Genomic DNA, 15231 nt, shown 5'->3' with positions numbered 1-15231 from the left:
TATCTATACCAAATTCTCTCCACACATATTATCATTTAGAGGCAGAAAAATCTAAATTAACTGGTATTTCTGGCCCCCTGATCACCATCATTTGAGACTCTTACCAGAAATGTATTTCAAAGACAAGAGTAATGAAGGGGAACTGGAGCCCTACCAAATGACTGACAGATAACGCTTCAGTGGGAAAATCTAAGCAACACATTCTCTTCAAATATTATGCTCCACGTTGTCGTTAATACATCAAACATGGGTTGAGAACACTTGTGATCAAATAAAAAGCAAATTTAGTATCAATTTTTATTGGCATACTTCTGAAGATGTGTATCATTTTTCAAGTTTCTGGACAAGATAGTTAGGCTCAAGTTTTTACCAAAAAATATATCTTTTGAAAATATGATTTTTACATAAAAATAGTAATTGAGAAAGTAGGTTTGGAATGGCACAAGAGTATCACCTAGGATATAACTTTAATATTATAGAATAATGGAATCTAATGGTAATTAAGAATGGGAAACTGCAGTAATAATTCAATGACTATTTATAGTAAATTATTTCATTTACCCTTGGGATTTAAAATTTACACCTAAAATGGTAATACTGCCTAATGTTCTCAATGGGTTCTAAAATATGTTTAGTGTTCATTTATATATGTATTCCACATAGATGCTTATAAATAATATATACAAGATAAATTCTATCTAAGTTTTATGTGTTTAATATAAGGGAATTCCAGGGGCACCTGGGTGGCTCAGTCAGTTAAGCATCCGACTTTGGCTCAGGTCATGATCTCACGGTTTGTGGGTTTGAGTGCCGCGTCAGGCTCTGTGCTGATGGCTCAGAGCCTGGAGCCTGCTTCAGATTCTGTGTCTCCCTCTCTCTCTGCCCCTCCCCTGCTTGTGCTCTGTCTCGGTCTTTCAAAAATAAATAAATGTTAAAAAAAAAATTTGTTTAAGGGAATTCCAGCACACTTCATGTAAAACTAGAATTAAAAGAATCCACTTGTTCTCAAGATGAGAAAAAAAAAATAGTATACCAAAGAGTTTGAGCAATAGGTCTTCCCCTAAGTTTTTTAAGGAAGTTAAATCCTCAAGAATCTCAAATAAAATACAATATTACAAACTGTCTTTTTAGGTTTTAAAGCAGTTTGCTTTATATTGAAATGTGTAAAAAGGCACTTAATATTTAATAAGTCAGAAGCCCCAAATAGAAGGAGCTCTTTATAAATTTTGGCAAAATTTTTAATTACCGAAGTCAGATGACAATTGCCATTTCTTCACATCCATTTAACATCTAATCTAATCCATTTAACATAAGAGTATTTTATAAAAAGAAACGAAAAAACTTTCACCTGAAAATTTCTATTGAAATATGATATGATTTTCTATCAAATATTAATTCTCAACCAAAGCTCTCACTTCAAAGTCCTAAAAATGGGAACCATTCTCTGAAAATGCTACACACCCATCACCAAGATTTACTTCAGAAAACCAAAAAGCAACATAATATAATCTAAAAGCATCAAGATAAAAGTCTGAAGAAGACATATAACCATATTCCAAGGGGATTATTTAAACCATGCTAAGTTCAAAAATGTCATAATGTTACAGGCAAAGGCAAGTGCCCATATGTAAAATTGCAGGTTTACCAAATGTCCAGGTGTAAAACGTTAGTTCTCAAAGTGTGGTCTGTGGGATTCTGTTTCATAGGGTCCAGAAGAGAAAGGTTATTTTCATAACAATACTAAAGTTATTTGCCTTTTTCACTTTCTCTCATGGTTATATAATGTAGTCTTCCAGAACTACATAACATGGGATAGGGTCATCAATCTGACAACTGGTGTGCTTCTGCATGTCTTATTTTTTTGAAATTTGAGTTTTAATTTGAAATGGTAAATAACAAAATATATAACCTACATTGGGGTCCTCAATGATTTTCTAAGAGCATAAAGGGGTTCTGAGACAAAAAACAGTTTGAAAACCACTGTTCTAGAGTATTTCAAGGCCTATGGCAAAGGCATGTTAAGGCTTTTAGAGTCAATAGTAAGGGGTACAGGGGTGACTCAGTCGGTTAAGCACCTGACTCTTTGGTTTCAGCTCAGTTGTGATCTCATGTTTCATGAGATCAAGCCCCAGGTCAGGCTCTGTGCCCAGAGTGCAGAGTCTGCACAGGATTCTCACTCTCCCTCTCTCTCTGCCCCTCCCTGCTCACACTCTCTCTCTCAAAATAAATAAACAAACATTAAAAAGAAGAGTCAGTAGTTATAAAAGGTCCCCAGCCCCCCCCCCAATCAAATTCCCCTAAAAAAAACTTTAAAATTATTAAAGTTTCTGGGCATCATTTACAGGATGTCCAACATCAATTCCCTACAAAAGTACTTAACATAGCAGCTAAGAAAGTTTGCTGCTTATAAACTAAATATATCTCTGCTACAAAGTAATATTTGAATACTTAAAATAAAAGCAGAGAAAAATTAAACTTCTGAATATAATCAAATATATATGTATTAACTAATAGATACTTGCCAAGGTATCACTACCTAAAATAACCAGGAAGATTAAGATACAAACAATGGCCACAGGCAATAAGAATTACCTTTAGTCATTTTTACAAAATACAGAGCACATAAACATGAAATTCAGAAATATAAAATAATAATCTCCATTGATTAGTTTTTATTAATTTTTTTATCTAACTTGAGTAACATTTAAATAGAAATAGAATTATCAAAAATTACTGAAGAGTCTTGGGGAAAAATAGTCACCAAGCTTTCAGGTAGAATATTATCAAGGGAAAACTAACTTTCTATCAGTTCTTCCACATCTCTGCAGGGGGTAGAACAAAAGGAAAATTAACATAAATTAACACAAGAGAAATTAATTTAGCTACTATAAGCAACTTCTTGACAATTTTATTGAGGCACACTTCCAAGAAATACTCTGGAATCTCATTTCTTTGGGACTTAATCTAAATAAATAAAGTCCCATTATTTAAAGTCTCTTCTGGTAGGAAAAAAAAAAACTAAAATAGCACATGTGGCCTTCCAATGTACCATAAAGGACAGTCTACAACCTCTTAAGCAATATGTTATGTATTGCAGATTATTAACAAGTAGATAATGTATACATTCTATGTGGCAAATTTCTAAACATATGCTGGTATTTTCCACACCTTACCATAAATCTAACTCTGCCTCTGTCGTGAGCCAGCCTACTTTTGTGAATGTCAGACTAATAAAAATGATGTAAGAAAGTGATGCTGCCAAAGGTAAACTTACTAACTTGAGAGAGACTGAGTACTAAATACTATAAAATAAACTGGGTAAAGCCTAAATCAAATCAAATCAAAAAATACACTGGATAAAGCCTAAATCAAATCTGAACAACTGAATTTTCCATATTTCTATTTCCCTAAATTGGCACTGGGAATATGGAACTGTTTGTGCTATAGCATTGTAAATATCATATTCCAAATGACAATTTGCCATTACCTAAATATAAGAATTAGGATAGCACTGGAGGCAGGCAACATTCTTCACATGAAAGTGGATAACCTAGAAGTTTGCCAATGTTTATAATTTAAAATATAAACTATTTCATCACTACCAGCATATAACCCACTCAGAGCCTGTTACTTAGTATTCTGGTAAGAAAAATTACCAAGTTTTTAAATGAAACTTACTTAAAATAGGTAATCACTGCTATGAAAAACTTTTAAGTAGAAGTAATGTAAAAGAATAAAGTATACAAGGAAATTCTCCCTACCAGTTTACCCTATTTCAATGATATGAAGAAAAAAAAAAAAGTGCTTGCTAAAGAAGTGAATTTTCATGACAATAAACACATTAACAGAAATGACAGACTTAATTATAGTTCTACATGTTGATGTAACAGGTACATCTACATGTAAGACGACAACTCAATCTTTCTTTTGAAGAAAAACATATACATAAACACACAGACAAATAGACATAGATGTGTTTGACTGAAGAGTCTTGAATGTTGCATCTTGGGCCCAATGGATAAACCTAACTTTCGGTAGTAGAACTTCAAGTGGAAGGAGTCATTACTGTAGTTTTATAACAGAAATGTTTGTTTTATGACAGGAATGTTTGATTTTTCTTTTTCATTTCTTTGCAGACAGAACTTATTCACTAAATATATGTATACATATACTCCCTACATCTAAAGCAAAGACTTGGTGACTATTCAGATGATGAGTGTTACAACTGGTAAAGGAAGTAACCTTAAAGTGAGTCTCTAAAAGTCTGAGGCAATCATTAAGCTGTTTGTTGTCCTACTCTAGAGTATTCTGGAAGTCTAAATTTTCATGTGGATACAGGATATAACTAAGTTGAAATAAAGGTGACCTTTGTTTCCATAATTCACTGAGCACCATTCAGCAGTCCTATGAACAATGGGATGAGAGAATAGAAAGGGGAAAGGAAAACTACCATTTCCCTAGTCTATGGGTATAAAAATATTTCTCTAACTATATAGACTGCAAGCTCCTTGAGGACGGTGATTGTGAGCTCCTTGAGGACGGTGACAAATAGTAGATACTCAATAAAGGCTGGCTGACCAAATGAATAAATGTTACAGTTAAGGTGCTCATTCACTCCCACAGCTGTCTATAAATAGGATTTCAAGGAAGCTACTTAATATAACGAGCAGAATGGTTTAGAGAAGAATTCCCTTTTCCCCAGACAGACAGATATCATAAAAATTGGGTTGATCTACCTCATTACTCTTGCTTTGAGATAGTGTCAGGCTATCATTGGTCAGTTCCTCATCATCAGCACTGTTTCTGCTAAGAACTTTACTCTTCTTCTTCTTGCAACCCCCTTCACTGGCAGGGCTGCTGTGATCTTCATCATTGCCTTCATCATTCTCATCCTCATCACTTCCACTTCCCTCATCTTCATCATCCTCATTGTCTCCATCACTTCCTTCTTTCTGAGATGCAGATCTTCCCTTTCTCTTTACTACAGTAGGTCGCCAATCATTGTCATCTTCACTGTCATAGTCATCCATATCATTCAGCTCTTCCATGGATACAAAATCCAAAAGCGGTCGATTTCGACGAAGGTTCCACTTTTTTGGCTCACTGACTTGTTCCTCTGTAGTGGTTGTTGTAGTGGGGACTGATGGAGACGTGTTAACAGCAGGAGGACTTATGGCTGGTGTGGTAGAAGCAGCAGAAGCAGCCACATTATCAGATACTGTCGCTTTTTCTTTCTCCTCTCTTTCCTTCTCTTTCTCTTTTTCTTTCTCCTTCTCTTTTTCCTTGTCTTTCTCTTTCTCCTTTTTCTTTCTAGGTCTTTCTCCATTCTCTTCTTCCTCCTTCTTTTCCATTTTAATTAACTGTTTTTCTGAGGACAGTATTTCTTCCTCTGCAGAATTTTTAAGTTGTTCTTCTTTTACTTTAATATCTTCATTCAGTTCTTCTTCTAAAATATTTTCTTCAGAATCACTACAGGAACCTTCTCCACTGTCCTTTGAAGGATCTTCACTTCCATTACCACTCCCTTCAGAATCTGTTGAAAATATGAGAAAAAAAAAACCACACATATGTATATACATACACACACACACACACAACGCTGACACAAATGAAACCACCAAAATTTGTGAGCAACTTGCAAAACAATATAAACAAAGTTAAGTCAAAGAATGGTAGACATTCCCAACCTGATTAAATAAATCAATGAAGTTGGTATAATGGTTTTAATTCAATATCGCACTAATGAAGATGAATATATGTAACTCTAAATTAAAACATGCTTTAAAAAGCAGAGCACTATTTTGTGTCATATAGCTCATGCTATATTTGGTACCCTAGAAACAGTTTTTTTCCCCTAAAAGTAAAGGTGTTTCTTTTTAAATTGGGCACTTAATTTTAACTTAATTATATAATACAGATCAAATTCTTCTTCTCTTCCATCTTCCTTTCATAAACTGTATGAACCTACAAGTGTTGAGTCACATTCAGAACAAGAAAAATCTGGCCCAAAAATCTTGGTTTCATTTCACTCTTTACCCAGCAAAAATGAGCACAGGTATCTATGATAGTCAACATCCCTAACATATCAATCAATTTTATGAGTACCAAGTTCACAGGTGAAAAGAGACAATAGCGCTAGCACAGTTAATAGAAGTTGCAAGAGCTGTTATCAATTTTCCTGCTTATTAGGATACCTTTCCTATCAGTAAGAGCCACCTAAACTTTCAAAAATTCTAGGCAGTAACTACAATAGCCCCAGAATGAAAGAAATTAATAATTTTTTAAAAAGAGAATCTATCTTGGAAATGAGCAACCACAGTAGTCACTAGAAAGACAGGCTGAGAATATTAAAGAATTCATGCAGGACTTCAAGCTTTCTGGCAAGTTTCTTCCACTCCTGATGAGGGCAGGCCAGGCTGTCTTAGACCAACACTACCCAGTAACCTTCAAATCCTCTTTATACCTCATCAAATTAATAAAAATCTAAAATAAAGGAAAGGAGAAAAAAGGAAAGGAACAGGAAGAAATAAGAAACAACCAGTCATAATCAGGTCGTGGTCAACACCATCAGTAAAATCTGTAGAGTGATAAATTTTTTGAGCATATAACCAAGAAAAGGGTAATAAAAATGGTGGAAAAAAGTCTATGTTTCCACACCATTTTAATTTCTGTTAACCAGCCTTAGCCACTATAATTAACTGGGCATTAAAAGAAAGAAAGTTGTAATTAGTATCAAGTATCTAAAATATCCTAGGAATACTTTACAAATGATTGATTAAAAAAATCCTGCAAGTTAAATCACATAAAAAATAAAGACTAACATACAATAGATACTGGCTGACCCTACAAAATAATTGTCAATCTCAAGATGACCATGCAGGAACCCAAGACTTATTCAAAACTGTTGCAGGTTGGGGGAGGAACCTCTCTAAATAATCTTACATAGAACACAATGGCAGTACCATGTAGGTCAACAATCCCTTAGGTGAAACTTCTGGAGCCAGATGTCTTTCAAAATTTTGATTTTTTTCAGATTTTTGAAGGGTAACATGGTATATACACAATATATTACACTAAAATCTCCAGTGAGGTCTGTGGCACTATCCTATAATGAAACACGTATCTGCATTAAAAAGTATGATAAGTACGATAAGGCAACACTACAAATAAACTATCAGTTCCAATTAGGTTTTACCATGAAACAAGTGTGTACCAAACTTAAGAAACATTTTTGGATTTGTGAGCTTCCTGAATTTCAAAAATAAAGAATATCACCCACAACTAGGTAACTTGTTTTCAGTCCAACAGTTCTGCAAATTGTTAAGAAAATTGTGATTTTTTTTTTAACACCACTCATAATTAAACCCAACCTACAATGAAACACTACTTATGGTAAAATAATTTCTAGATATTTTAAAATAAGGATCTAATAAATAATAAGCAGAATTAACTAAACACTTCTAAGTCAAAAAAGAGTCTTTGTGCATACTGACTACAGAAAATTGGAACATCTTGCAAGCAATGCCATAATTAAGAGAGATGGTCCCCATTAACAGAGATACTTTTTAGAAATACCTAAAAGGCATTCCTAATAATTTTTACCAATAAAAACAACAACAGATAACAAAAGTAAGATTAACTGGGGCACAAACGTGGGTACCTAATAAAACTGAGACCAATCTAGGGGCAGCTGGTTGGCTGAGTCAGTTAAGCATCTGACTTCAGCTCAGGTCAGGATCTCACCCTTCATGAGTTCAAGCCCCACGTTGGGCTCTGCACTGATAGCTCAGAGCCTGGAGCCTGCTTCAGATTCTGTGTCTTCCTCTCCCTCTGCCCCTCCCCTGCTCTCACTCTGTCTACCTCTGGTAGACAAATAAATATTAAAAATAATGTTTATAAATAAATAAATAACATTAAAAAATTTAAAAAAAAAAAGCTGAGACCAATCCAACTTTGCTATTGCTTGGTAAATTTTAAAAAATGTTAAAAATTTTTATGATTTTGTCTTGGTTGTTGTTGTTGCCAATGCCAATCATTTATTTTTAAATGTATAGGGAAACTGATACTCTTTGATTCTGTTTTTGTTTTATAATCACGTCTGAATTGAAAGCAATTTGAAAAAAGATTTAAATGCTTTACATATGTTAACATATTATTAGATGAATCTGAAATTTTTCCACAAATCCAAAACCTAGTAGCTTACCCAACCCTTCATTCTCCAAATACAATACATTATTCATACTCCAACTGCAGGCATCAGGATTATATCAAATTTTATCTTTCTTTGATTTCTGAAAAATAACTTCTTCACATCTGATTAGTCATCACTTCTTTTTGGTACATATGCACTTGAGGGATGGAGATAAACAATATTTAGTTACAAACATAGCTTGACAAAAATAACAATGAGAAAATCAGAGTCTTTGTCTATAATTATATTTTTGTAGGCTGCAAAGAAAAATTTCCTATTATTACAAATTCAAACAATGACTCTGTCAAGTTCCAAATCCATCACTCTTACATCTTTTTTTTTTAAAGGTAATAATAGACTAGAAAAATAAGTCAGATACATCACGTAAGTCAGATACTTAGCATTAGAAGCAATTCTAACTCTTCAATATATTTATTTTTTTTTTTTAGGAAAAAAGCTTTAAAATTGAAATCCCTCTTTTCTATTCAGTTAAGTAAAAAGTAACCTTTCTCAAATACACAATATAGCAAACTCTCTCGAAACAATAGCTATTTGACAGTTAAGCAATTTTTTACAGACACAGATTTTAAAAAACAACTTTCAAGAATTCTTTCACAATATTCAGTGCTTAAGTTCTCCCCATGATAAATATTAAACAATAAAATTGGTATGATTTGACACAGTTTTATTTTAGCTTTGCCATGTAAAGAATCATCTTTGTTCATCAACCTTAATTAACTATTCCCTTCATTGATCTAATGCAATAGCGATTAGCATTTATAAATATACACAATACAGAATAGACAGATCACCAGTCTACAGGTTATTCAGTTATCTCCTTGAGGCCATTTTTGACTAATCCTGTACATCTTTCTTAAAAAGTCAACCAGTCAACCAACACAACTCCTCTTCTATTCATTATCTGTGTCATTTAACATTTTTTTGGGTAAATTTAGACCAGTGGTTCTCAAGTAAGAACAATTTGAATTCTGTCCCTCAGAGAACATTTGGCAATGACTAGAGGCAATGGATGAATAGTCACCATGAGAGACAGGGGTGCTGATGGCGGTGGAAGAAGAGATACTACAGGCATTTAGTAAGTAGAAAACAGATGCTGCTAAACATCCTACAATAAACATGACAAGCCTCCATTACAAAGAGTTATGTAACAAAAATGCTAATAGTGCCAAGATTGAGAAACCCTAGGGGCGCCTGGGTGGCTCAGTCGGTTAAGCGGCCGACTTCGGCTCAGGTCATGATCTCGCGGTCCGTGAGTTCGAGCCCCGTGTCAGGCTCTGGGCTGATAGCTCAGAGCCTGGAGCCTGTTTCAGATTCTGTCTCCCTCTCTCTGACCCTCCCCGTTCATGCTCTCTCTATGTCTCAAAAATAAATAAACGTTAAAAAAAAAAAAAAAAAAAAGACTGAGAAACCCTAGTCCAGCAATATAAAGCCTCAATTTAACCTCATTATATTTTCCCAAGCACATCTCTTTTATTCTTTTACTCAATCCAGATCCCCAATCTCCTGGACATTTTCCAGGCTCCGCACTTCTAATATTTAAGGTTTCCCTCACCTAGGCTGCTTCTCCTTCAGTTTCTAGTTCAACTCATCTCCTCAATGAATTGTTCTAGATAAAGTAGTCCTATCTCCTTGACTTAAACTACACAAGTAATCAATCATGCCTTGCATTGTTATTTAACTGATTTAATTATTCTAATATCATCACTTTTCTTTGTGAAATCACCATAATATCCAGCAAAGTGCTTTTAAACAAAACTAAAGATCAATAAACATATCTTGACCAATTAGCCTAAATTAGATTAAGTGCAAAATACTACCAAAGCAAAGTAGCAGCCTGACCCTTCAGGTAAATTATTTTCTGGCAATTTGTCCTAACTAAACTAACTATGGCCCAAGATCTAAAATTAATCATCCTACCTTGGCCAGTGTGTTAGTGGAAACAACACTGCTATTTTGTTTTATTTAGAAGGAATACAAGCACTCATCTTCAAAAACATTGATCAGATTACTAAATGTAATCTCTCCTAACCCCAATCCTAGGATCAAGTCTCAAATATAACCAGTCTAACTAGGTTAAATGATAAAACTGCCAATAATCTAAAATGGTAATTTTATGTGGTTCAGTTTAACATGTCTACATATGGTTCTTCTGGTGGTTATCACCATAATTCTAATGTTTTAAAACTTATTAATTTTACAATTTATTTACTGACTGCCCTCAACCAAAAATGAGAAATTTAGCTCTAATGTGACTCTTGATCTTGGGGTCGTGAGTTTGAGCCCCATGTTGGATGTATAGATTACTTAAAAATAAAGTATTTTAAAAAAAGAAATTCAGCTCTAATTTCACATTAAAGAAAAAACAAAAGATGATCTATTTTCAGTTTGTACTTTTCTAAAGGACTTTTGGCCATTAACATCACGTGCCAATCTTATTGGCAGGTCATTTTTTGGTCAATATTTACCTTTTTGTATTTTATCACTGAGAACTACATGAATAAAATTATGTTTACCTGCAAAGGTATTGAATATAATCTTTCAGAATTGTCTATATTCTCAAAGCCAAACAGAAATATGAAGTTTTTTAGCCAGAATTTCTGAATTCAAAATGAAGAGCAAAAGAAATTGATGCACAGAATCCCATGAATAAAAATGGAGGCCAACCAATCTAATCATTTTAATATTAAGTTCTAAGGGAGTCAGTAGTTCATTCAACAAGTCATTTCTAGACATTGCTTTTAAAAGCTTTGATCAGACAGATGGTAAGCTATTTCTCCACTTCAGTTTCATCTACTCATACATAGGATTGGGATCCCACAACTCTAACATGACTGAAAACCAACGAAGAATCTATGTCTTATTTCTTGTAAGAGTTCAACTACCTCAGGCAAAGAAAGGATACAAACAGGAAACACTAGTAATCTAGAGTAAGCCACCACCTCAGCTATGGGGGACACTAATGCACCTTAACCAAAAATGGAAAATAAGATTCAATTGCTATTAACCACTTTAAACAAAACCATTTTCTACTATAATCTCCTTTACAATAGCATAAGAACTGCACAGGGGCCAAAGAAGTAAATTACAAATAGAACAGACTAGGTATGATACAAGAGGGAACAGAATGTATACATATTTTTAGTGTTTTTAAGAGATTTTTAAAAAAATTATCAGCCTAACAACTCATCCTCCCATTTTTCACACATAAGTGATAATTCCCATCAACTCTAAGATTTACAAGATCAGGAATCTATACTTAGCTTGATACCAAAAATTATCTTGAGAAAGTAGTTTGTATCATTAGATTGTTTTAACCTTTGTAAAGACAAGTGCTAGTGATACCTGTAAATGACTACATCTCAATAAAACAAAAAAACCTACCAAGTGAGGATTTATTGTCACAGAAACAATTATGGAACACTTAAAGACTTGGCTTTAGAGTTTTTTCATAATTGGTGTTCAAATAACTCATAACTTCTGAGACCCAACGACTGTTGTCACAGTTAACAACCTTGACCAAAACTACACTCTAACCAAAAATATTCTTATCTACCAAGGTTCTCACCAAGAGAACTTAAATAGTTTTGGATTTTACCTCCCGTCCCTTTTTTTCCCCTTCTTTGGAAGGACCAAACATCAGTGAATTGACTAAATGAGAAAGAAAGTAGCTGAGAAGCAAAGATTAAAAGGCAAGATAAACTTAACTTTTGATTGTTGGGAGTGACCTCAATTAGTCATAACATCCAGGTAGCTTCAGTTTAAAATCACATCTATTTACTTTTAGGATCAAAGCAGTGAAAAGATTATTAAATTTTGGAGTCAAATATATCCATTATGGCCTAAGTGACCTCATGCAAGTTCTTTGAATTCAGGCCTGTTTTCTGTAAAATAGTATCTCCTTCATTAAGTTATTATAAAAGTTAAATGAGATTATGGAAATAAAATGTTCTCAGTAAATCACAATGCAAATTCTACTTGCTGATGCTATTGAAAGTAATATCAGAAACACAACACAACCTAATTTCATCTCCTACCATCCCTAGCAGGAGAAAAAAAAAAAAAGAAAAACCAGAGGAAATGAGAGAGAAAGGACTAAGTACAGAAAGCTCTCCGGAAGAATATATTAAAAGTACTAAAGGAATGAAATTGAAAAGGCTTTAACTTCTCATTTTATTTAAATCTCCAACAAAAGGGGACAGATTTAAAATAATGTTATTGTTCGTGTGTATTAGTATTTTTCACATAAAATAAACACAATTTGTATGCATTTCTCAGATTCCTGCAATTAAAACTATATACATGAAGCACAACAAACAGAAGATACCATGGAAAACCATATTTTTCTGTTTTCCATTTAGTATGTGAATATATGACCTTTTTAAAAAGTTTACTGTTTTTAGAATCACAAAGTATAATGAGCAAACATGTATCTTTATACTTCAGAGTTGTTTGGAAGGCCCAATCCACAAGGTCCAACACCTACCACGAAGTACAACTTTTCACACTGGCTAATTTTATTCTGGTAAGGGAGCTAACAGACAAACAGCAAAACTCCCCTCAGAGGGTGTCAAGTGATTTGAAAAGAACCCTGCTCATGGGCTGTATATGGCTCACGATACTCCCAGGGTATTTACTGATTTCGCAATACTTCTCGATTTTTTTCCCCTCTATCCATAAAATAAGCATAAATACATTTTTGAGTAAAGAATAGAGAAAATGCTTTCCAATCAATGGAATAAGTTTTTTTTCTGCCTGCTAATTATCTGAGTATCAACATAAACAGAAGCAACGGTAGGTTCTAGTAAAAGAACCTTAGGGAAATCACATGGACAAAATAAATGACGTTTATGTGCTTTAACTTTAAATTGGCACTTAAATCAAAACCGATTTTTAATAGGCTCTGAAAATAAGCCCAATTCCAGGAAGCTGAGAAAAGGGAAGAGAGAAGGAAACATTTACCTGAGGCATCTCCAACTTTAAAATCACTGTCATCTGAACTATCATAATCGAGAGCTTCTAGCAGAGAAGCTGCCAAAGGCTTCACCTGCCTCCTCTTGGAGCTGCGATCCACTGTTAAGAGAAAAGCATTACATCGTCATTAATAATCACACCAAGGGCAGAAGACACCTGTGATGCTGAGGGAAGACACAGATGACCTCGTGCAGGGAATCTTTGTCTAATTCAGTTCTCAGCAAATGGTGTAAGAAGCTCGCGGTGGGTACGCGGGCTGGGGAGGGCTGGGCAGCAACACCTACAGCTCCAGCCTGGGGTACGGCAAAGGCGAACCCAGGCCGGCCAAAAGCGAAGCTGACCCTCTTGCACATTGTTATGTTTCTGCCACTTGTTCATAATCCCTCACTTAGATATGGTAACAGTCAATACAAGAAACCGCAAAGCCCAGGTAATAAAAGAAGCCTGTTCATTCCCGTGTACGTGGAAGGTCCAAAAAAGGTCCAGTTTCCCGCAGGAATCTGCCACCCCCACCCTGCTCCCACAGGCCCTGACTTCTAGAAGGGCTGAAATGCACCTTTCTCCCGCCGGAGGCCTCCGACACACTTACTAAGGAATCCGTGAGGTGGTCGTTTGGAGGAGACCTAGGGAGAGGCTTCGAGAGCCCAGGCAGCGCCGAGGTCGGGACTGATACCGCGGCAACAAATCCGAAAGATGCTACTTAAAATCGGTGCAGCGACCGGACCCGGGCGCCTCTAGAGCGGCCCCGGTCCCCTCCCGCCCCCCACCCCGCCCCCTACTCCTCGCCGAACCGGCCCCTGCAGCTCGCGCCCCTTCCCACGGCTCCCCTGTCAGAGGCGCCCTCAGGCCCCAGCAGCCCCGGGCAGTAAATTTCCTCCGTCAAAACTGTTAGAAAAAAAATAAAAGAAAAGAAAGAAAAACTTTATTAGCCTGCACCAGATGCAACAAAAGACCCAGAATTCGCAAAGTCCGAGGCCGTTTGCCTGAGACAATAGAGAAAGCAACGACCCGGATACAGCTCTGAAGAGAAGGAAGTGAAAATACACGGCAAAGCACGGCCCTAAAAGCAGCCACAGACGTGAACGCATGCGCCGAACTTGCCGCCGCTCTCCTTGTCTCTCTCTGTCTCTATCTCTCTCTGTCTCCCCAACCCCCCGCCCCGTGGGAGGAGGGGCCGAACGGAGCCGAGCAAGAACCGAGAGGAAACCGAGACGAGTCGAGTAGTGACGAGGGAGCCGAGAGCCCTCCCGAACCCTGCGCCGCTCTTCCTACACAAATCCCTGAGGTTTCACCGCCAGCCCAAATCCTTGGGAGGCAATTTTTGTTTCTGGCTTTTGTCGTGTAAGGAGTTACTCAGAGTACACTGGACGTAAAAAGAGACGTTGCTAACTTAAGTTACTACTAAAGAAACGTAAATAATACCGAGAGCCACACTCTACCTACTGCTTCTGTAAATTGCATCGCTTTAAATATCTTGGAACCTGAGAAAATTTTATTTTCCCTAAGAGGGAAATGAGGTGTGAGAATTGTATTAGACTTTGCTGCCTTGAAAATCACAAATGTAACAAGGGGGAAAAAGCATTGATTTAGTTATGTTAATATTACAACGAGTGTACTGTGGACAGTTATTTTCACATAAATAGTTCAATTTTACTAAGAGAAAGAATACATCTAGCGGGAAATATTCCATTTCACCAGTATATCATGTATGACCTAGATGTGTGTCCATATGAACGTGACATAATGCCTTGCATCTGCCTAGGGAATTTATTTTTTGAGACGAATTTTTAGACCCATAAGAACAGCTCAACATGCACAAACGGATTTGTTATTTCTTCAACAGTTTCAAATGCCATATTACATACAGGTTAAATACTTTTTTAATGATACTAAAATGTTAGAATCTGAATAGTATTAATATTTTTCAAAGGTTATATATCAAGGGCCGAGAAAGATTTGGATGAAGTTAATTCAGATCATTAGTGTATTCCACACATAAACATGGAGTGGCAGTGTTTGTAACATGGGGAAGTAAATGTGTAGGAGTC

The 15231-nt window shown here is 35.7% G+C and overlaps 1 protein-coding gene across 8 annotated transcripts in view; it reads right to left on the bottom strand.

Moving 5' to 3' along the window:
• PHF14 (PHD finger protein 14) overlaps positions 1–14269 on the bottom strand; it is a 217823-nt gene extending 203554 nt beyond the window's left edge. For 5 of the 8 annotated variants that reach the window (XM_045052420.1, XM_011280405.4, XM_019825523.3 and 2 more), the window contains exons 1-3: positions 13773–14266; positions 13172–13282; positions 4737–5533 (exon numbers count right to left, since the gene is read on the bottom strand). In XM_045052420.1, coding sequence (XP_044908355.1) covers positions 4737–5533; positions 13172–13282; position 13773 — 909 coding nt within the window. In that variant the 5' untranslated portion in view covers positions 13774–14266. Of the gene's footprint in view, positions 1–4736; positions 5534–13171; positions 13283–13772 lie in introns of all 8 variants that reach the window. The other 3 variants (XM_011280403.3, XM_019825526.2, XM_011280406.3) reach the window with 2 other exon arrangements.
• Between the last annotated feature and the right edge of the window lie 962 nt (positions 14270–15231).

The sequence above is a fragment of the Felis catus genome, chromosome A2 (genome assembly GCF_018350175.1).
Source record: "Felis catus isolate Fca126 chromosome A2, F.catus_Fca126_mat1.0, whole genome shotgun sequence".
Lineage (NCBI taxonomy): Eukaryota > Metazoa > Chordata > Mammalia > Carnivora > Felidae > Felis > Felis catus.
This window is presented reverse-complemented; position numbering and strand designations above follow the sequence as displayed.